Raw genomic sequence first — 24,263 nt, 5'->3', positions numbered from 1 at the left:
GCCTGATGCGCCCGTGCGGACTTCTACATTTGACTTCTTACAGCGAAGTGCGCATGCGCCGGCACTTCGTTCAACCCCTGTATGCGCGAGATCTTACAGCAGGAGGAGGGGGGAGGGAGGGAGAGCGAGAGGCGGCACAGAGGATTAGGAGGTGGCGCAGAAGTCTAGAAAGGCGGCGCTGGGCACGAACGGCGGCGGGTGCGGCTGGCACCTGGCATCGCTTCACATCCCCTCGGGCACCTCATTTGTTTGACTGACAGGTTAGTAAAAGCAGTTTTTTAGCTAAATAAGCCCACAGATGACATTTATAAGCCCACATTAGGAATCGTGAAGACGCCCTAAACATCAGCATATGTTTAGCTGACAGGGGTGAAACCTGGTGACAGAATCCCTTTAAGTCAAAATTTGCCTGGGGTATGAATAATTATGGGCAGCACTGTACCCTCTCAGGAACCTGTGAGTTAATACAGGGGTCCCATGTTCAGGGCGATCTCTGTTAGACGGGTCCTAACACTAAATACTACCTGTTATGCGCCATAATGGCCGCCATAAAATTCAGGGAGTGTTGGATGCACATGCATGTGTTGGATCCACATGCATGTTGGATCCACTCTGCCTTTTTCCATTTATTGTGCCATAATGACCTCCTCTCACTACATTCATTGGTAGCTGTCTAGCAGCAGGAAAGGTATAGAGTGGGCTCGGCATGCATGTTGGAACCTGCATCCCTTGTAATGGAGGCCATTATGGCACAATAAATGGAAAAAGGCAGAGTGGACCCAACATGCATGTGGATCCAACACTCCCTGAATTTTATGGCGGCCATTATGGCGCATAACGGGTAGTATTTAGTGTTAGGACCCGTCTAACAGAGATCGCCTTGACGTACGGCAGACGGGCTTAGATGGTTTTGTACAAAATGCATTGGCCAAGCATCTCACTTTATAAATAAGCGTAGCATTAGCACCATCATATTTGTAATCATTATTTTTGTGACTATGGCATTGTTGTACTTTATCTGATTTGCAGGGTGCTGCTGCATTGTCTTTTTTACTTATAACAAGTAGAGATTGTCCAAATTTGAGAACCCCTTTATATTATTTTCTTTAAAGGGCTTCTGTCACCCCACTAAACTCCTTTTTTTTTTTTTTTGGTGTACTTAGTATCCTTATCCTGCCATATTGCCGTACATTATGTTATTAATAATTTTCGTTCAGTAGATTTAGCAAAAAACTTTTATGATATGCTAATTACATTTCAAAAATTGCGCGCCTGTGTTGATTCAGCGCAGGCGCTCTGAGATAAGGAGGCTCGCCTCCTCAGCACTCCCTCAGTGCGCCTGCGCCGATGACATCACCGAAAGAGAAGACGTCATCGGTGCAGGGGCACTGAGGGAGTGCTGAGGAGTCGAGCCTCCTTATCTCAGAGCGCCTGCGCCGAATCAACACAGGCGCGCGATTTTTGAAATGCTGACAGGGCCAGTCGGAGGAGGAGATTGCGGCTGGCCCTGTCAATGAACAGAAGGAGGGGGTGGTTTTCTGCGGCTGCTACCAGCAAGTAGACGCCCTACTTGCTGGTAGAAAGGTAATTAGCATATCATAAAAGTAAGTTTTTTGCTAAATCTACTGAACGAAAATTATTAATAACATAATGTATGGCAATATGGCAGGATAGGGATTATAAGTACACAAAAAAAAAGAGTTTAGTGGGGTGACAGAAGCCCTTTAAAAAATCTTCATTTTTGAGTGGCCAAAAATAGGAAATCTTTCATGAATGAAAAAAGTCCACATTTTACAGCTGTGAGTATTGTTTTCTACTGAGTTACAGAGACTCATGTGAATGGTTATTATAACAAAAAGTCGCTGACCAGTTAAATTACATCTTTTATGTCATGATATCTGGTGAAATCCGGAATATGATGATTTGCTCTGGACAGCACTGATAATGAATGGCTTCTGTGGTAGGATCACTTAATTTTCCAATGTTTTCATCACCACCGCATAATTGTATTTTAAAGTTAAATTATTTATTTTTTTGTAGATATATTTTTTCACATGTATCTATTTTCTTTTTAAACCTAGATTTTGTACGGCAGCAGGAGATAAAACATTAAGGCTTTTCACTTCCGATTTCCATGACCAAAACGAATACACGGTAAAGACTTTAGTTGCAGTGTTGTAACAGTACTCTGAGGTTCCATTGTGATATGTCACCCAACACATTTCTAGACCACTAACTGGAACACTGAAAGTGTCAGTGAGTTATCAAAAACGTTTGATGTCATACAGGCATATCAAAAATTTTGATCATTGGGGTCTGAGTGCTGAGACCCCCACTGATCACTACAACGCGGAGAGAGAAGTGCTTGCATCACACTGTCTCTCCTCCCTGCAGAGGACTGAATCGAGACAGGCCCATAGACGTCTATTGAGCCTGTTTCCTGCATCGACAAAAGAGTACACGCTATGTCACTGCTTCTGTCTCTTCATTCTAAGCACTCCAGACTCCCACCGTTCAAAACTTTTTGTAAAGCTTTGACATATCAAAACTTTTTTTTTGAAAACTCTGACCCTTAAAGTATTGTTGTTATCAGTCAAATTAATCTGATAGGATTACAATTTTTAGGAGATGTTTCACTTGTTTTTTTCTGCCAGTTAAAACTAGTTAGTGACACGTTCTTTATTTCTATTCTGTTTTCTGATTGTACATTTTTTATTCTATTTTCCAAACATGAATATGGGGTAGCCATCTTGCCTGAGCTGTTCGTAACAGCATTTAAGATGAAAAGAGATTGAGATTTCTCAGTGGTTGATACCTTTTAATGGCTAACTGAAAAGATGATGAAAAAACTGCAAGTCTCGAGGCTACTTGGGCCTCTTTATCAGGCGTCTCTTAAGACCATTTCTGATGAAGAGACGCCTGATGAAGAGGCCCAAGTAGCCTCGAGACTTGCAGTTTTTTCATCATCTTTTCAGTTAGCCATTAAAAGGTATCAACCGCTGAGGCATCTCAATCTTTTTTCATCTTATATTTACTGACTAACAGGAGGGGACCTCATTGACTTCTATGGGAGAGTTTTCTGGGCATGCTCTGTGACCTGTGCAGACGTCATTGTACAAGGAAGGAATAGATAAGCTCTGACAATCACCTCTTGTGAATGGTGGAATCCTGTGTTATCTTTACAGCAGTGTATAATATTGCAATCCTGTCTGTCATATTGAGATGACCACTGAATAGTCTTAATATTTTATTAGGCTTAGTCACCAGTGCAAAAACTGTAGAATTGTAGAATTTATTGTTGTCTAACCTTTGCTGCACTTGCAGTTGTGGCCACAAATCTGCGCTACCTAAAGAAAAAATGCACTTCGTTATTCACCGGCACTTTCTTCCAGTGCTGAGGGTCCTATCCCTATTGCTTCTGGTCCCAGTGACGTCACATGCACCTCTGCAGCCATTCATTGCCCTCGGGACATGTGCCATTTGGTGACATGTCACCACGAAGGCCAGTGAATGGCTGCAGCAGTGCACCTGACAACAGACTGGGCGTTACACTTCCGATCCACAGGGGACTGGAAGCAGCAGAGATGGGACTCTCGGGGCTAGAGCAGAGCACTGGTGAATAGGTAAGTGCCTTTCTTTAGGCAGAGCATATTCAGGGTCATAACTACAATTGCGTTGGAGATTTGAAAACCCCTTTTAAAATATAGATTGTGACATGGAATACCTAAATGCTAAATTAAAATCTATTTAACATGAACAATAAGTACATTTCTGAGGACATATTCCTTTTAAGGTTCACTAGAGAATTTGTAACTGTGACGCTGTAAAAAGATCCCAGTGAACACAGGCTGCAAGGACAAGTCAGTGTATGTTATACAGTAAGATCACTGTATCCTGAATAGCAGAGCCGCATGGGTCCCAAGTCTGGCACATGGGCAGCAGTCCATCCTGCTTCTGCAGCTAGATGAATGTTGAAAAGCAGCCACTATCTGTCCCCCAAAGAAGGTTGGAGGACTGTGGCAGCTGTTAAAATATTTGCAAAGCAAGCATGCGTTTTATCGAAATGCCATTGTTTGTGTTGTTTGCCGGCTTAGTCTTTCAGAATGCTCAGATCAGACCCTCATTCCTCATCAGACCCCAAATTAGACCACTATTCCTCATCAGATCTCAGATCAGACCCTCATTCCTCATCAGATCCCCATTGCTCATCAGACATCAGATCCCTAATTCCTCATCAAACCTCTTATCTGAACCCTATTGCTCATCAAAACTCAGATCAGGCCCCCATCAGATAAGCCTCATCAGATCATACCCCCAGTCTTCATCAGACCTCAGATCAGACCCTCAATCTTTCTGAGACCTCAGATCAGACCCCCAATGTTTCTCAGACTCCCAGTCTTTTTCGACCTCAGATCAGACCCCCAATCTTTCTCAGACCTCAGATCAGACCCTCAAACTTTATTATACTTCAGATCAGACAGTAAAATTAATAAAACTACTTACCTCCTCTGTTCAGGATGGCGTGCTCTTCCCGCCCTCATCAGTGCACTCCCTGCGGTCATCAGTATCTAATCGGTGGATGGTCTGACACGTGGGACCCCCACTGATCAACTTTTTGGAGAAGGCAGTGGCGCTGCTGTGAGCTTACCAAGCACAGCGCCATACATTGTATAGCGACTGTCACATGAATGGGGCTGAGCTACGCCTAGAACACGTGACACATGAGCATGACGTCACTCGGCCTATGAAGAGCAAAGAGAAAAGTCATGGCGCTATTGCGAGCACCGATGCCTTCACAAACAGCTGACAGACCCCACCAATCAGATAATATATATATATAAAATATGTATAAATCTCGGAAAACCCCTTTAAAGGAATTTTCCCATAATTGTAACTTATCACCTATCTACAGTCTGACTGCTGGAAACCGATCACGAGAATAGGGGATCCTGTGACATGATCACTCCAGGGCCCCCACTAAACAGAATCTTCGCCTATATTTGAATAGGTTATACGTTTTCATTATGGAAAAATAACGCTTTACAGAGGTTATCAGTCTACATGAAAAAATCTGTAAATAGTTTTCGTGGTAAACCCAAGAGCTGGATGGATGTCAGTACAAATTACTGGTGGGTTAGAATTCTTAGAAATTTACAGTCATGTAAGCCCATGCTCCATTTTCCTGCAGTAAGTTTATACAGCTTGTGCAAAGTACATTGTTAGCATGCTTTATTTTTCACATCCATCTCTTGCTTCCAGATTTATTGTTACCACCTTGCATCATTAGCATGTAATAGTAACTGACTGCCATACCATCTTGCGAAATGATTTACATGCACGGTCCAATTTCTGTTTGGCAGGTCCTGCAGGGTCATGCTAGCTACATCAATGATGTGGTGTTCTCGTCTTACGAAGGAAATGAGATTGCAAGTGTCAGTGATGATCACACATGCAGGTAGGAAATGCGTCGTCATTTTACAAGTACCGCCTGCACATATAAATCGTAGTAAAAAACTGACCCTTGACACATAGAGCAGTATTGTGCTCTAGCTTTCAAAAATGTTTATTCATTTTTTAATGTTTTCACTTTACCGTTGATAGCACAGACTGAGCCGTGGCTGTGGTCTCCGTGGCACAGGGGTGGATTCGCTTTCTGGGAAGATACAGTAGCTGTCAGTCGAGCTAGTGTTACTAATTTGTTCGACTCACTATATTATCTTAAGCCTGGACAACCCTTTTAATACTAATCCAGCACTCCATGTAATCAGATTCTCTTGGATGACAAATACAGTCAGGTCCATAAATATTGGGACATCGACACAATTCTAAAATTTTTGGCTCTATACACCACCACAATGGATTTGAAAGGAAGTGAACAAGATGTGCTTTAACTGCAGACTGTCTGCTTTAATTTGAGGGTATTTACATCCAAATCAGGTGAACGATGTAGGAATTACAACAGCTTGCATATGTGCCTCCCACTTGTTAACCCCTTAAGGACCCAGGACGTACCGGTACGTCCTGAATTAAAATCTGTATTCCGGCGCCCCAGGGGTTAATTGGAACGGGATTTCGGCTGAAATCATTCAGCCGGCATCCCGTAACAATGCAGGGGGGGGTCATTTGACCCCCCCGTATCGGCGATCGCAGCAAACCGCAGGTCAATTCAGACCTGCGGTTTGCTGCGCTTTTTGCAGTTTCTGATCGCCGCGGTCCCTGACCGCGGGGATCAGAAACTTTAGAGTGGCTAAAATAAATATTTTTCACCCCCCCCTGCACCCCTGCACGATTTTATGCCGGCGGGTGGTGCGGGGGGGGGGTGTCGCAGGCGGTGGGGGCGTTGCGGGAGGCGGGCGGTGCGGCAGGCGGGATCGCGATCCCCCGCCCGCCTCCCCATGAACGATCGTTGGCTTCTAGTGGTTGTACCAGGGTGCCAGCACATTGCTGGCACCCTGGTATAAACGGCTGACATCTGTGAAGATGTCAGCCGTTTAACCCTTTCCATACCGCGGTCCGTACGGACCGCTGTATGGAAAAAGTTAACTGTCATCGGTCAGGGAGCTCCCTCCCTCTCCATCGGGGGGCTGCTGTGCCTTTGCAGCCCCCCGATGGAGAGGGAGAGAGCCCCCAGAGAGCCCCCCTCAGCCCCGTGCTTACCCTTCCCCGTCTGCGAAGTTCTGAGCAGACGGGGAGGGTTCCCATGGCAACAGGACGCCTGCTCAGGCGTCCTGCTGTCCATGGTGCTGAACAGATCTGTGCTAAAAGCATAGATCTGTTCAGTGTAAGTAAAATACAGTACAGAACAATATATATTGTTCTGTACTGTATTATACAGACACCAGACCCACTGGATCTTCAAAAACCAAGTGGGTCTGGGTCACAAAAATGTAAAAAAAAGTGAAAAAAGTTAAGATAAAAAAAAAAAACATTTATCACTGAATAAAAATTAAAAAAAATAAAATAAACTACACATATTAGGTATCGCCGCGTCCGTAACGACCTGATCTATAAAATGGTCATGTTACTTTCCCCGCACGGTGAACGCCATAAAAATAAAAAAATAAAAACTATGAGAAAATTGAAATTTTGCCCACCTTACTTCCCAAAAAAGGTAATAAAAGTGATCAAAAAAGTCGCATGTACGCCAAAATAGTACCAATCAAACCGTCATCTCATCCCGCAAAAAATGAGACCCTACTCAAGATAATCGCCCAAAAGCTGAAAAAACTATGGCTCTTAGACTATGGAGACACTAAAACATGATTTTTTTTTTTTCAAAAATGAACTCATTCTGTAAAACTTACATAAATAAAAAAAAAGTATACATATTAAGTATCGCCGCGTCCGTATCGACCGGCTCTATAAAAATATCACATGACCTAACCCCTCAGATGACCACCGTAAAAAAATAAAAATAAAAACAGTGTAAAAAAAGCCATTTTTTGCCATCTTACGTCACAAAAAGTGTAATAGCAAGCGATCAAAAAGTCATATGCACCCCAAAATAGTGCCAATCAAACCGTCATCTCATCCCGCAAAAAATGAGACCCTACTCAAGATAATCGCCCAAAAACTGAAAAAACTATGGCTCTTAGAATATGGAGACACTAAAACATTTTTTTGGTTTTAAAAATGAAGTTATTGTATAAAACTTACATAAATAAAAAAAAATGTATACATATTAGGTATCGCCGTGTCCGTGACAACCTGCTCTATAAAAATACCACATGATCTAACCTGTCAGATGAATGTTGTAAATAACAAAAAAAAAAAAAACGTGCCAAAAAAGCTATTTCTTGTTACCTTGCTGCACAAAAAGTGTAATATAGAGCAACCAAAAATCATATGTACCCTAAACTAGTACCAACAAAACTGCCACCCTATCCCGTAGTTTCTAAAATGGAGTCACTTTTTTGGAGTTTTTACTCTAGGGGTGCATCAGGGGGGCTTCAAATGGGACATGGTGTCAAAAAAAAACAGTCCAGCAAAATCTGCCTTCCAAAAACCGTATGGAATTCCTTTCCTTCTGCACCCTGCCGTGTGCCCGTACAGCAGTTTACGACCACATATGGGGTGTTTCTGTAAACTACAGAATAAGGGCCATAAATATTGAGTTTTGTTTGGCTGTTAACCCTTGCTTTGTAACTGGAAAAAAAATATTAAAATGGAAAATCTGCCAAAAATGTGAAATTTTGAAATTGTGTCTCTATTTTCCATTAAATCTTGTGCAACACCTAAAGGGTTAACAAAGTTTGTAAAATCAGTTTTGAATAGCTTGAGGGGTGTAGTTTCTTAGATGGGGTCACTTTTATGGAATTTCTAATCTAGGGGTGCATCAGGGGGGCTTCAAATGGGACATGGTGTCAAAAAACCAGTCCAGCAAAATCTGGCTTCCAAAAACCAAACTGCGCACCTTTTACTCTACGCCCTACTGTGTGCCCGTACAGTAGTTTACGGCCACATATGGGGTGTTTCTGTAAACGGCAGAGTCAGGGCAATAAAGATACAATCTTGTTTGGCTGTTAACCCTTGCTTTGTTAGTGGAAAAAATGGGTTAAAATTGAAAATTAGGCAAAAAAATGAAATTCTCAAATTTCATCCCCATTTGCCAATAACTCTTGTGCAACACCTAAAGGGTTAACAACGTATGTAAAATCAGTTTTGAATACCTTGAGGGGTGTAGTTTCTTAGATGGGGTCACTTTTAGGGAGTTTCTCCTCTAGGGGTGCATCAGGGGGCTTCAAATGGGACATGGTGTCAAAAAACCAGTCCATAAAAATCAGCCTTCCAAAAACCAAACGGCGCACCTTTCACTCTACGCCCCGCTGTGTGGCCGTACAGTAGTTTACGGTCACATATTGGGTGTTTCTGTAAACGGCAGAGTCAGGGCAATAAAGATACAATCTTGTTTGGCTGTTAACCCTTGCTTTGTTAGTGGAAAAAATGGGTTAAAATGAAAAATTTGACAAAAATATGAAATTCTCAAATTTCCTCCCCATTTGCCAATAACTCTTGTGCAACACCTAAAGGGTTAACAATGTATGCAAAATCAGTTTTAAATACCTTGAGGGGTGTAGTTTCTTAGATGGGGTAATTTTTGGGTGGTTTCTATTATGTAAGCCTCGCAAAGTGACTTCAGACCTGAACTGGTCGCTAAAAATTGAGTTTTTGTAAATTTCTGAAAAATTTCAAGATTTGCTTCTAAACTTCTAAGCCTTATAACATCCCCAAAAAATAAAATATCATTCCCAAAACAATTCAAGCATGAAGTAGACATATGGGGAATGTAAAGTCATCACAATTTTTTGGGGTATTACTATGTATTACAGAAGTAGAGAAACTGAAACTTTGAAATTTGCTAATTTTTTTCAAATTTTTGGTAAATTAGGTATTTTTTTGTGCAAAAAAAATAATTTTTTGACTTCATTTTACCAGTGTCATGAAGTACAATATGTGACGAAAAAAAAAATCTCAGAATGGCCTGGATAAGTCAAAGCGTTTTAAAGTTATGAGCACTTAAAGTGACACTGGTCAGATTTGCAAAAAATGGCCTGGTCCTTAAGGTGAAAATGAGCCCGGTCCTTAAGGGGTTAAGGGACCAAAAGTAATGGGACAATTGGCTTCTCAGCTGTTCCATGGCCAAGTGTGTGTTATTCCCTCATTAACCCAATTACAATGAGCAGATAAAAGGTCCAGAGTTCATTTCAAGTGTGCTATTTTCATTTGGAATCTGTTGCTGTCAACTCTCAAGAGGAGATCGAAAGAGCTGTCACTATCAGTTAGGCAAGTCATCATTAGGCTGAAAAAACAAAACAAACCCATCAGAGAGATAGCAAAAACATTAGGCGTGGCCGAAACAACTGTGAGCTCAGCAACACCAAAAGACCCGGAAGACCACGAAAAACAACTGTGGTGGATGACTGAAGAATTCTTTCCCTGATGAAGAAAACACCCTTCACAACAGTTGGCCAGATCAAGAACACTCTCTAGGAGGTAGGTGTATGTGTGTAAAAGTCAACAATCAAGAGAAGACTTCACCAGAGTGAATACAGAGGGTTCACCACAAGATGTAAACCATTGGTGAGCCTCAAAAACAGGAAGGCCAGTTAGAGTTTGCCAAACAACATCTAAAAAAGCCTTCACAGTTCTAGAACAACATCCGATGGACAGATGAGACCAAGATCAACTTGTACCAGAGTGATGGGAAGAGAAGAGTATGGAGAAGGAAAGGAACTGCTCCTGATCCTAAGTATACCACCTCATCAGTGAAGCATGGTGGTGGTAATGTCATGGCGTGGGCATGTATGGCTGCCAATGGAACTGGTTCTCTTGTAGTTATTGATGATGTGACTGCTGACAAAAGCAGCAGGATGAATTCTGAAGTGTTTCGGGCAATATTATCTGCTCATATTCAGCCAAATGCTTCAGAACTCATTGGACGACGCTTCACAGTGCAGATGGACAATGACCCAAAGCATACTGCAAAAGCAACCAAAGAGTTTTTTAAGGGAAAGAAGTGGAATATTATGCAATGGCCAAGTCAATCACCTGACCTGAATCCGATTGAGCATGCATTTCACTTGCTGAAGACAAAACTGAAGGGAAAATGCCCCAAGAACAAGCAGGAACTGAAGACAGTTGCAGTAGAGGCCTAGCAGAGCATCACCAGGGATGAAACCCAGCGTCTGGTGATGTCTATGCATTCCAGACTTCAGGCTGTAATTGACTGCAAAGGATTTGGAACCAAGTATTAAAAAGTGAAAGTTTGATTTATGATTATTATTATGTCCCATTACTTTTGGTTCCTTAACAAGTGGGCGGCACATATGCAAACTGTTGTAATTCCTGCACCGTTCACCTGATTTGGATGTAAATACCCTCAAATTAAAGCTGACAGTCTGCAGTTAACCTCTTAAGGACACATGACGTACCGGTACGTCATGTATAGTTCCGATCACTGCCGCCCGGCGGGCGTTGATCGAAATCCGGTGTCTGCTCAAATCATTGAGCAGGCACCTTGGCTAGATGCTTCGGGGGGTCGTCGCCCCCCCCCCCCCCCCCCCCCCCCCCCCCCATGTCGGCGATCGCAGAAAACCGCAGGTCAATTTAGACCTGCGGTTTTCAGCGTTTTCGGGTCTCTGAGGACCCGATAACCCGGAACAGGATGGTGATCGGTGGTGTGATTTTACCCCACTAACCACCATCCTGCGATCCTGAGAGGTGACGGTGACATCACCTCTCAGGATCGCCTCTGATTGGTAGGTGGGCGGGCCTACGAGAGATTCAAATGTTGCCAGCGCTCCTCTCCTCCTCCTTTTGTGTCCGTAGCCCGAGGTGGGAACTGAGCCAGCATCACCACATCTGTGCCCCAGCACCCCCCATTTGATTAGCAGGTAATTAGGGAAAGGTTGGGCTAGGCAGGGATAATAAAGGGAAAGTTACTGTGAAAAAAAGTTTTATTGCATCACCCTAAGTAGGGTGTCTGGGGTCCACAGCACATCAGCTGCTGCTTGCTGTTAGCGCATCGCACACCCCACAGCTGATCAACTTCGGACGGTTGATCAGCAGTTTTGAATTTTTTTTTTACTTATTTTTCTAATTTTTTTGCCCTTTTTTTAGTTAGTCTTTTTTTTTTCTGTTAGTTTTAGGGATAAGTCCGCGAACACCCGTGCCCCCACACACATTAAATAAAGATTTACACGCGCGCACATACACACGGAGACACACACTCCCCTATGGCCCGCCGGATGTTCTCGGCCGAGGAGGCATACGCCCAGCTTGCCTCCGAGTCCGAGAGTCCCAGTGAGGACGAGGATGACCCCACTTTCCTGTTGATGATAAGCCCCCAAGGCGGCGGAGCAAGGGGACCGCCATGTTAGGGACCCTGTGGCCCACCCTAGTACAAGCAGCTCTGGGGCTCGTACTAGTTTTCCGGACCACCAGTTAAATCCACCGGAGCCCCCTGCCGGTGAACTTGTCTGGTGTATCGCAGAGCGATTTGAGCCCGTGATTCTTGATTTTGAAGGCCAACCAGGAATCCAGATTTCCACAGTGGGCTTCACTGAATATGACTTTTTTAGTCATTTTTTCAGTGACCAACTGGTAAATCTAATGGTGGAGCAGACGAACCTGTACGCCCAACAGTTTGTTGCTCAACACCCGGGCTCCTTTTTGGCTAGGCCCGGTGGCTGGACGCCGGTCAGTGCAGCCGGGTTGAGGACATTTTGGGGCCTCGTGCTGCATATGGGCCTAGTCAAGAAACCTAGTGTCAGGCATTACTGGAGTGGGGACGTCCTCTACCAATCCCCACTTTACAGTACGGCCATGACACGCTCCCGCTTTGATGCCATCCGTAAATGCCTGCATTATTCAGATAATGCAGCATGTCCCCCCCCGAGGTGATTCTGCCTATGACCGTCTGTATAAGATACGGCTGCTCCTCGATCGCTTTGGGGCCAAATTTGTACAGGCCTATGTACCTGGAAGGGAGGTCGCGGTTGATGAGTCTCTCATTGCGTTCAAGGGGAGACTCATTTTCCGCCAGTATGTTCCCTCAAAGCGGGCGAGGTATGGCGTGAAGCTGTACAAACTTTGTGAGAGTACCTCAGGGTACACTTATAAGTTTTGTGTGTACGAGGGGCGAGATTCCCGTATTCAACCCCCAGAATGTCCCCCCACTCGGGGTGTTAGCGGGAAACTTTTGTGGGACCTTATGCACCCACTGATAGATAAGGGTTACCACCTTTTACGTGGATAACTTTTATACTAGTATCACCTTGTTCCAGTCCCTCGCCGCCAGATCCACGTCTGCTTGTGGGACCGTGCGAAAAAATAAATGCGGCCTCCCTGCCCACCCCCTCCAGGTACCTATCCCCAGGGGTGAGACCCATGCCCTTACCACTGGAAACCTGTTGCTGGTCAGGTATAAGGACAAGAGGGATGTCCTTGTACTGTCCACAATTCATGGTAACAGCATCACCCCTGTCCCTGTGCGAGGTACCGCGGCAACGGTCCTCAACCCCGATTGTATCGTCGACTACAATCGGTATATGGGAGGAGTTGATCTCTCTGATCAAGTCCTCAAGCCATATAATGCCATGCGCAAAACCCGGGCATGGTAAAAAAAAGTTGCAGTCTACTTGGTGCAGGTTGCCATGTACAACTCTTTTGTGCTGTCCCGGAGCGCTGGCAGCACAGGGACATTCCTTCAGTTCTATGAGGCAGTCCTCAAGGCCCTGATCTTTTCGGACCGGGAAAAAGCAGGCCAGAGTACCTCGGGAACTGGAGGCGCCCGGATCGTCCCTGGCCAACACTTTTCAGGTGTGGTCTCCCATACTGGAAAGAAGGGACGAACCCAAAAAAGGAGCAGAGTGTGTCACAGGAGGGGGATGCGGAAGATCACCACTACTCAATGTAACACGTGCCCCGATCATCCGGGCCTCTGCATTATTGGTTGCTTCTGGGAGTATCACACTTCCATGGAGTACTAAATTTATATCCCAATTTAGCCACTGACATCGGATAAAAAAAACTATGGTTCTCAGACTTGAGACACCCAAAAAAATTGTAAAAACTAAAATAATTTTAAATAAAGTATACAAGTTAGGTATCTCCGCGTCGGTAATAATCTCCTCTATAGAAATACCCCATGAACTAACCCCCCAGATTAACACAGTCCACCTTACATAACAAAAAGTTTAATAGCAAGCGATCAAAAAGTCATATAGCCCCCAAAATAGTGCCAATAATACCGTCCTCTCATCCCGCAAAAAATGAGCCCCTACATAATCGGCTAAAAAACCAAAAAAAAAATGACTCAGACTTTAGAGATACAACAAAAAAATTTTTATATCAAAAAGGATAATATAGTCTAAAACCTAAATAATACTTTAAAAATAAAGTAGACTTATTCGGTATCGCCGCGTCCGTAAGAATCTCCTCTATAAAAATACCCCATGACCTAACCCCCCAGATTAACACGGTCCAAAAAAAAAATTAAAACGGTGCCAAAACAGCTTTTTTTGGCACTTTTCCATTTCAATCCGTTTTTTCCGGTAACAAAGCAAGGGTTAACAACCAAACAAAACTTAATATTTATTACCCTGATACTGCAGTTTACAGAAACGCCACATTTGTGGTCGTAAACTGCTGTATCACTAAAATGCAGGGTGCAAAAGGAAAGGACCGACATGGTTTCTGGAAGGCCGATTTTGATGGCCTTTTTTATTGACACCATGTCCCATTTTCACCTAGGCAGCCCCCCTGACTTGAGCATCTGAGCAGTTCATGCTCCAATGCTCTCCTTTGCCCATGCGCGAAAGGCATTTTTTGGAGATCCGGTGGCGTACCGGGCTCTCCATGGGGCTGCCAGGAAGCCCGGTGACGTCACCGGCAATGATGGGCGGGCTTTAGCGCTGCTAAAGCACGCCTATCAGAGACGGTGACGTCACCGAACACACTGTAAGGCGTGTGATTGTAAAAAAAAAAAGAGCCCTTGCCCTGCGCGATTTAGCGCAGGGTAGAGGAGAGCATCGGAGCATGAACTGCTCCGATGCTCAATTCAGGGGGGCTGCCGGGGTGAAATTATGGGTATGTCCGGGTTCAGCTCTGAACCCGGACAACCTCTTAAAATAGCAGTTGTAGAGCATCTTTTCTTATGTTTCTTTGTTGCACCATTCTTTTTTATTCCTGCTAAACATTAGGAATGAATTACTGGCGTTTTGCAATGAAGGTAAAGATGGGTATTTCCAGTTAGGGGTGACACTGGTATCACTGACTGGATATTGTCAGACTGTGCAGGGACACACCCTCAACTGGTAACACCCAGGTAGACCGATTACAGAATGCTGGCATTTCATTTTAAACTTGTAGGAGTAACAGAGTAATGGCACAACATACTAATAATAGTAGATGCTACGGAATTGTTATTGCGCGGGAAATGCAAGAAGTTGCTAAGACAGACATGTCAGGAAAGGTGACCGCTCCTCTTTAAAGCCAGGTGTGATTCTAGGGTCTGAAGCCTGAGAGTCCATGATATAGAACCATTCTATATGCTGCTCTGCATTTGGAGTTGTTGAAGAATCCGTTCCAGGAGCCATGTTTCTAGGTTTACTGTACCAAACCCGATCTGTATGGTTAAAAACTAAAGCCTCTTATGGGCTTAATAAAGTCTTTTTTCTTCACTGAAATTACCACATTGTCAGCAGTTGCTCCGCAAGGATTCTGTGTAATGATGGTGAATTAAATGTTGAGAAAGCATTATGACATTGGATACAAACCAGAAAGCATTGCCAAATATATTAAAAACCAAGTACATTCTAAAAGAACACCAAGAGCGTTTTTAAAAGGTCAGCCTGCTCTTATTCTTCTTAACTCCAAATATATCATTCCTCTTGTCATGCACAGACTTTATAGCCGGCACATGCATCCTTTAGTTTATGCTAGGGCAATAAACGATATATCTTTCTACCCATTAACCTCTGAATGCTAAAACCCATATTCAGTGCCAAGTGCATGAGCTGTCAATTTCTTACATTACCAAGGCAGCCAGGGGCCTAACAACCAGACCTGCTATTCGGATTCATATTAGGCCGTACCCTGGAACACTCGTGTATTACAGACAGTTATGTAAGCGATCAAATGATGCTGCTTCAAGTCCTGTAGTGGGGCAAGAAATATAGTGAAAATCAAGTGAAAAAATGGTCTCCGCAAGATATAAATAAACCAATTTTTTCATTAAAGGGGTTGTCCACGATCTTTAAAAATCCCACTCAAGCCGTGCAATTAATTGCATCAAAAGGGCAAAGGATGTTATACTTACATCCTTCTCTATCTTCTCCACAGCGCAGGGCCGTCCCTCCTGCTGCTACCATGTCTGTAATATTCAGTGATCTTTTACACAGAAAGGAGGGGTCAGATAGGGCCCTTTTACTAATTACAGGTGAAACTCGAAAAATTTGAATATTCTTGAAAAAGTCCATTTATTTCAGTAATGCAAATTAAAAGGAATTGCACTAATGCAGCTTAAAATTAGAATTTTGTGAAAAGGTTCAATATTCTAGGCTCAAAGTGTCACACTCTAGTCAGCTAATAATCCATACCCCCTGAGCAAAGGGGACCTGAGATTGTGACAGGTAAAGAGGAATTCCATTTTAATGATTTCATTTATTTTTTAGAGAATAGGCGGTTATACAATTTTCTAATATACACATATTTAAAATTTTGTGAACAGACCTTTATTATATTTGCACAATAGTCTCTAAAGAAAAAAAAACAATATGGCCCATTTTAGTCCTATAAAATGCATCCTTAGGAGCAGGGGAATACACAGCTCTTACAGGGCACCACCCAAGTTCTCAATATGTATCTATCACTACCAGCCAACACAGAACGCAAGCAGCAATGCCCCAGTTCTCTGACAATTTTTTTTTATTTTTTTTTATTTTTTTTTAAGTGGAAGATATTTTAATAAAAAAAAATTATGATTGAAAAAGTGGAACAGGTGCTGAAAACCATATTTCTCACTATATATATATATATATATATATATATATATATATACCAAGGAAAAAAGGCGGCACTGGTACAAAATCAGTTGAAATTAGGGTGCACGTCCCAAGGGGAATAGGCTTCTTACCCCAATGTGTAGATCCAGAAAAACGGGCGGCACTCCAAGAGATTAAAGAAAGTGAACCTTTATTCACCCAGGTGGTGCAACGTTTCGGCTCTACACTTGAGCCTTTTTCAAGCAATGATACAACTCAAATCACAGCATTATATACAGGTGAAACAATTAGCATATCGACATGTGATTTCACACTCCACCCAGTGGGTGTGTTACAAATCATAACAATCATATGTGAACACAAATGTAAACATCGCAGAGCAACAATACATAAAGTGCAGATCAGTTAAAGAATGTATATAACATACATATCATACATATGGTGACTGGAGGCACTTGCCACAAATATCTAAACAGGAATTGATCTAGCCGATCCGTGCAATATAATGTGATATATTGTATACAGGAGGGTAGGACAGAGATGAGGGGCGATCGAACAAACATACCGGGAAGGCGAGGTGATTCCTGTCATGCCGCTGTTCGGCGTTGTTTATCATTCAGTGCGCAGACGTAGCGCAGCACCAATCCGGGATATGCAAGTCTAAGGCGTCCGGTGTCATCAGGCCAGGCTGCAGCGTCATCTCCCTGAGTCAGAACGACTACCCCCAGGCGCATGCCCAGTGGACAGAAACCTGCTGACGGCGCCATCTTGCTTGAGGGAAAAGGACAACTGTAACGAAGCACTCAGTGTAGCGCATCCAACCCACATTGTAACGGGTCGATCAATATAGCAAGCCTGGGCGACACGATATGTATACGCTATTTGCATTCTGTGGCATCTGTGTGCCCACTAGAAGAGATCCCTCTTGGGTAGGATGGCTCTCAGTAATCCTGGTGGCATCCCTGTATGGGCCGCGGTCCCGTGGTCATGATGGGGTTTCACTTGGATAAATACAGATGGACACCATGGTTACCAGGTGACCCCTGTCTTTCTGAGTTGCCTATACCCGTTACAATGTGGGTTGGATGCGCTACACTGAGTGCTTCGTTACAGTTGTCCTTTTCCCTCAAGCAAGATGGCGCCGTCAGCAGGTTTCTCTCCACTGGGCATGCGCCTGGGGGTAGTCGTTCTGACTCAGGGAGATGACGCTGCAGCCTGGCCTGATGACACCGGACGCCTTAGACTTGCATATCCCGGATTGGTGCTGCGCTACGTCTGCGCACTGAATGATAAACAACGCCGAACAGCGGCATGACAGGAATCACCTCGCCTTCCCGGTATGTTTGTTCGATCGCCCCTCATCTCTGTCCTACCCTCCTGTATACAATATATCACATTATATTGCACGGATCGGCTAGATCAATTCCTGTTTAGATATTTGTGGCAAGTGCCTCCAGTCACCATATGTATGATATGTATGTTATATACATTCTTTAACTGATCTGCACTTTATGTATTGTTGCTCTGCGATGTTTACATTTGTGTTCACATATGATTGTTATGATTTGTAACACACCCACTGGGTGGAGTGTGAAATCACATGTCGATATGCTAATTGTTTCACCTGTATATAATGCTGTGATTTGAGTTGTATCATTGCTTGAAAAAGGCTCAAGTGTAGAGCCGAAACGTTGCACCACCTGGGTGAATAAAGGTTCACTTTCTTTTTTCTCTTGGAGTGCCGCCCGTTTTTCTGGATCTCTATATATATATATATATATATATATATATACATACACTGATAAATCTACTTCTCCTCTATCACAAAGCTATTTGCCAACAGCCACCACTAGAGGGAGCTCAGTGCATAGGGATTTATGCACTTTTACCATTGATCTTTTTGCATTTAGCTCCACCTAGTGGCCGTAACATGAAAAAAAAACATTGTTTTCTTGCTGCAGTAGAGAAATAAGTTCTACTGTGCAGATAGCGGTCAACCTGATATAAGAAAGCTATTTAAGCAAAATTTAAAATACCTGTGTATTTGGAAATGGTATAATTTCTTATTATATGAACAAATACATTAAAAAATAAAAACAGTCTTCAGAGGCCTGGGAGCTTTTATAAGGCCTATCGGAGCCCTAAAATTTAGGCTCCGATCCAAGGACAGAGAGAACCCTCTGTCTAATCGCTCAGATTTCATGGTTGTTATTGACCGCGGTGTCTGAGGGGTTAAATAACCGGGATGGGAGTTATCTCCAATCCCAGTCATTGCGGCAAGGTATCAGCTGTATTACACTACCTGCACCCTGTGATAGATAGCTACCATTCATGAGATAACCCCTTTGAAAGAAGACAATGAGGCAAATTTATGAAAACTGTCTTTGTTGCCCATAGCAACCAATTACAGCACAGCTTTTATTAAGCACTATAAGAAACAAAATCTGCAATGTGATTTGTTGGTATGGGCAACAGAGACCGTTTTTGTTTCAGACAATTTCATAAATTCCCCCTATTGTGTATCAAATTTTACTAATTGAACACACACTCTGTAATATATTGTATGTCTTTATCTATTTTTTTTTTCTTCTTTTAATAGAATTTGGGATTTAACTGGTAACCAAATTGCAATGTTTATGCTGCGTTCCCCTGGGATGAGTGTGGTTTGGCATCCACTAGAAGCTTACAAGGTTTGAACTAGTCTGTGTTTTCTGTCACCATTACCTTGGTACTGAACCCGAGTTTGGGAAATGTTTTTTTACAGTAGAAATGAATTTTTGAAGTTATTACCCGAAGTCTTGCGAGACTTTGCGAAGTAATAACTTCGGCTCATCTGAGTCAATACATTCTAATACTGTACAGAGCCGTACAGTATTCAAAGTTTTATGCGAATTGACTTCGATTTCAAAGTCGATTCGCTCATCCCTACTCACCACCAATAATGTTATCATTTGATTATGCATTAATCTGTTATCTGTTGTGTAAAACAGAGTTAATTTCTGCTAGGGTGGAGGTTTTAATGAGCAAGATGTATCACAATTGTGTCTCATGTTTACTTCCCCTTTCAAATAATTAGTACATGGTGTACATGAGCTATGTTTGAGGCTTCCTTCACACAGAACTTTTTTGTGTGTTTGTATTTGGTATTAAAAAAAAATTACATATATTTTTAACAATTTTTCAATTTTTTTTATTTTAAACAATGTTTCCTATATAGCTGAAAATGGAGAAACACCATACCAAGAAAATGCTATATTTTGTTTTAAAAAAAAAAAAGTTAAAAACACCATGCAGAAAACACTGAAAAAAGTTGTCTTTTGCATTTCATAATGGAGTATGGAGTTTGGACAGAAAATTTGGCAACATAAATAATGAAAAAAAGCTGCAACTTCCCCCCTGCAAAAACAGGCAAAAATATTGTCTGAAATCACCTTAGCCAATGTTAAGCTTACTTCAAAAGATTTGAAAATGGGCGCAGTAAAGAAGAGTCATAAAATGCACAAATTTTGTATAAAAAAAGGCCCCTATCAGACGAGCGAGTTCCATACATTCCAGACCTCTAAGGGTTACGTCTGAAAGGGGCCTTAGACACTTTTATCATCTCAGCATACATGTAGACCAATTTATAGCAAAATTGTGCATTTCATGACTCTTCTTTACCATGCCCTTTTTCAAATCAGTCTAATGCTGTGTGACCCCGTCAGTGCTGGGAGGGCAGAACGGGAGCTGCTGCATACTCGCGCTGCTAGTCCGGAGTGTGGAACTCTCTCGTCTGAAAAGGGGCCTAAGTTGAACAGGAAGGTGCATTATATTTTACAGGATATGGTCTATGACAGCACCTCAAGGAGGTTGGTCTTCTAGTCCTCTGTAGAGACAGGAGCACATAGAGATTAAATGGCCCCTCCCAACACCATCGCCTAGTGTCCTTTCTGTCCCTACAGACGACAATTGAAGAGAGGATCATTTTTTTTTATATTTAACAACTTTATTGGTATATAAAACAAATACACATAGAAAAAGGATTCAAGTAATAATTCAGTATAATAATTTTTTTTTTTCCCCCAACCCAACCCCTATCTTCCCCCCCCCCCCGCCCCCCCAACCCTTTGATGCGTCCACCCTCCCCCCACCCCCCTCGTAGAAGAGAGGAGAAGGAGAAAGGAGGAGAGGGAGGGAAAAAAAAAGAAGTACAATCAGATCAAATCTTCCAACCGTCCCATATCCTAGTCCATTTCTCATATGTGTCTCTGCCTATAAAGGATCCGTTCGTAATTTTTAACCTTATTAACTAGGTTTATCCAGGTGTTTAACTCTGGAATATGGCGAGCGAACCAACCCTGGCTGATCAAGAGTCTGGCCAATAATAGTATTCTACCTAATAGGATCTTTTGGTATTTATAACTACTTATTGTGGAGAGATCATTCAGCAAGAACAATTGTGGCTCAAAAGGGATCCGTATTTTCAGTTTATGAATAAGAAAAATGTTGATACCATTCCAGTATTCTCTAAGTTCTGGGCAGGTCCAGATCATATGCAAGTAATCCGCACCTAAGGTATCACATCTAGGGCACTTGGAGGTATCCTTTAACCCACATTTATTTAGCCATATAGGGGTAACATATAGTCTATGATAAATATTGAACTGTACTAAAATATGGTTAAAATTATGGGATAATAAACCTAAATTAATAAAAATATTCTCCCACCCTTGTAATTGTATATTTGGACAATCCAACTCCCAGGCCCTTTGTCCTGGCGATTGTGTCTCACAAAATTGTGCCTTAAGTAATAGTTTATATATATATATATATATATATATATATATATATATATATATATTTGTGATCTTCATTCTTAGAGGTGTTGTCCCTATCCATTCATTTAAAAGACAGGAGTTATCTATATCCAATAGTGATTTATCATCCAAACTAAATAGTGCCGACCGCAACTGAAGATACCTAAACCAAGAGAGGTTTTCTACATTATGTGATAGATCCAGAAACGACTTAATCTCTCTATTCTTAACTATTTGTGTGATATAAAGAATCCCATCCTTTTGCCAAAATTGATCCACTGCTATGCCATCTAGAATCTGTAAGTGAACATTATGCCAAAGAGGCGTGAATATAAGTGATCCCTTTACCCCCAACCATCTTCTAATAGTAACCCACACTTTAGCAAGTAATTTTGTAGTCTCTTTATAGTCCCGGTCTCGATTAGTCAGTTGTGCAGAATCCAAAAGGGTAAATATGTTATTATATGAAGAACTCCCTACTAAGCTCCCTAAAAGTGCACTGTTATGCCATTCATAGCACATCCATAACTGAGCAGCAATAAAGTAACCTTTAAAGTAGGGGAGATTTAGACCCCCATACTCTAGTGGTTTGTATTGGTATTCCAATTTGAGCCTCACTCGTTTTCTTCCCCAAACTAGGTCATTAATTATTCTTTCCATGAGTTTAAAATATTTGTCTTCTATCCAAATAGGTGTATTTCTGAGAACATACAGGAATTGCGGTAGAATCACCATCTTAACCAATGAGACTCGGTCAGCTCTAGATAGAGGGAGTTTCAATCAAATCCCTATTTTTGCCCTAATTTTCGTTATCAATGGGATCAGATTGAGTTGCACAAAATTTTCAACCTTGGGCGATATCATCATACCCAAGTATTGAAAGGTATCAACAACATCCAGCTGGGTTATCAAAGCCTCCTTTTGGGGTACCGGGTCTATTAACATCAAACTGGTCTTCGACCAGTTTATATGTAGACCGGATACCTCACCAAATTTTTTTTAACCAATCGGATAATTCTTGGGAGAGTTATTTCCGTATGATCTATAAAATAGAGGACATCGTCCGCATATAGGGAAATACGATCTTCCACTCCTAATGTTCCAAATCCTTTAATTTGATCGTCCTACCTAATGGCCAAAGCTAAGGGCTCAATGTAAATGTCAAATAACAATGAGGATAGTGGACAGCCCTGCCGAGTTCCTCTATTTAGATCAAAGCTAGTAGTCAAGTTCCCATTGAGACTCAACTTCGCCGTAGGGGATCTATACAGTAGTTTAAGGATATTTATAAATTTCTCCCCAAAGCCCATCCTGGCCAGAACCCTCCACAGGAATCGCCACTCCACCCTGTCAAAGGCCTTAGCGGCATCCAGTGACAGGATGGAGCGGTCGGTTCCCCCAGGGGCCTGTATATTGGCAAAAAGCCGATGAAGATTGAATGAGTGCCCTTATTTTGGATGAAGCCATTCTGGTCCGGATGGACAATGGAGGGAATGACCCTGGAGAGCCTTGTGACCAAGATTCTTGCCAGGAGCTTTACATCTGCATTTAGCAGTGAAATCGGTCTATAAGATTCCAAGTCTGTGGGGTCCTTGCCTTTTTTGGGAATTAATGTTATTACGGCTTTCATCATTGAATCCGGCAGATTCCCATCCTCCACCGATTCAGCAAGGACCCCCAACAATCTAGGGAGAATAATCTCCTTATATTTACTATAAAATTCATATGGGAGTCTGTCTGAACCGGGGGTGGAATTGCCCGAGCATGATTTAATTGCCCCTTCAATTTCCTGAATGGAGAAGTCCACCTCAAGTGCTTTCTTTTGAGCCAAGGTAATAGTTGGAAAAGCAATATCATCGAGGTAGGAATCCATCATTTCATCCGTAATCTTACAATTAGCTTTATAAAGATCTGAAAAGTAGTCCAAAAAAGCTTTCTCTATAGAATCTTGTCCACTAATCATCCTACCATTAGCCAATCGAATATTCTATATATATTTTTGGGGATTCCTGGCTCGAAATCACTCTAGATAGAAGTTTCCCAGGTCGCCCCGACTCTGTAAAATATTTTTGGCCTTTAAAGAATAGACTCTGTTGGGCCTTCTCCAACAAGAAGTTGGAATATGCCTGTGTAGTCTTCTGCATAGTTTCCCTATTTTCCTCTGTCTTATTTATATAAAAGGATTGTGTAGCTGAGGACGCTAGTTCTTCTAAATTTTTCTCCTTTTTCCCATACTCCTTTCTCAGGTTCGCAATGTTGCTGACCATTATTCCCCTCATATAGGCCTTAAAGGTATCCCTTACCACCTGGGTTTTTGTTGAGCCAAATTAGTATCCCAAAATCGGTTAATTTCCTTTTGTGTTGTTTCATGGCTCTTTATTACTGATAACCAATAGGGGTTTAATCTGAATGCGTGAAGATCTTTAAATGAGTTGTCCAGGAAAACTTGATTTCTAACAGGTGTCTCAGCCTGCCTCCCCTACTGAAAGGATAATACTTACCTGCTCCCCACCACTTCGTTCCTCTGCGCTGGCTCCTGCATCTCCATCTTCCAGCCTGGGGTTTGTTTTCATCCGTCTTATCATCAGCATGGTCACTTGATCTTCTTCAGCCAACCACTGGCTTCAGCAGTGATGTGTCTCTGAAGAGGATCAGGTGACCATGCCCTTCCAGGGAGGAAGAAAACAAACCCTGGACCAGAAGTTGGAGATGTAGGAGCTAGCGCTGGGAGCAGGTAAGTATTATGATTTCAGTGGGATAGGCAGGCTGGATCCTGAGAGGGAAATCCTGAAAACCAAGAGCTTCTTTGAGAGAGTAATATCTACATTACAGCAGAATCATAGAGAAGTTACCTCAGCAATTCATGGGAAAGTTTGGAAAAAGTTCTGACATTATGTCAGAACATCCGGTTCCTTTTTCCAAAAAACTCAGATAGATCATAGGTGGATTAAAAGGTTCACTA

General features: G+C 42.4%; 1 protein-coding gene across 1 annotated transcript in view; it reads left to right on the top strand.

Moving 5' to 3' along the window:
• The window catches only part of NUP37 (nucleoporin 37), a 69,513-nt gene that overhangs the window by 36,983 nt on the left and 8,267 nt on the right, over positions 1 to 24,263 (top strand). Inside the window, exons 4-6 of the mRNA XM_040407725.1 lie at positions 2,082 to 2,154; positions 5,361 to 5,455; positions 19,105 to 19,195. Coding sequence (XP_040263659.1) covers positions 2,082 to 2,154; positions 5,361 to 5,455; positions 19,105 to 19,195 — 259 coding nt within the window. The remainder of the gene's footprint in view (positions 1 to 2,081; positions 2,155 to 5,360; positions 5,456 to 19,104; positions 19,196 to 24,263) is intronic.

Source organism: Bufo bufo, chromosome 1, assembly GCF_905171765.1.
Source record: "Bufo bufo chromosome 1, aBufBuf1.1, whole genome shotgun sequence".
In the NCBI taxonomy this organism is placed as follows: Eukaryota; Metazoa; Chordata; class Amphibia; order Anura; family Bufonidae; genus Bufo; species Bufo bufo.
This window is presented reverse-complemented; position numbering and strand designations above follow the sequence as displayed.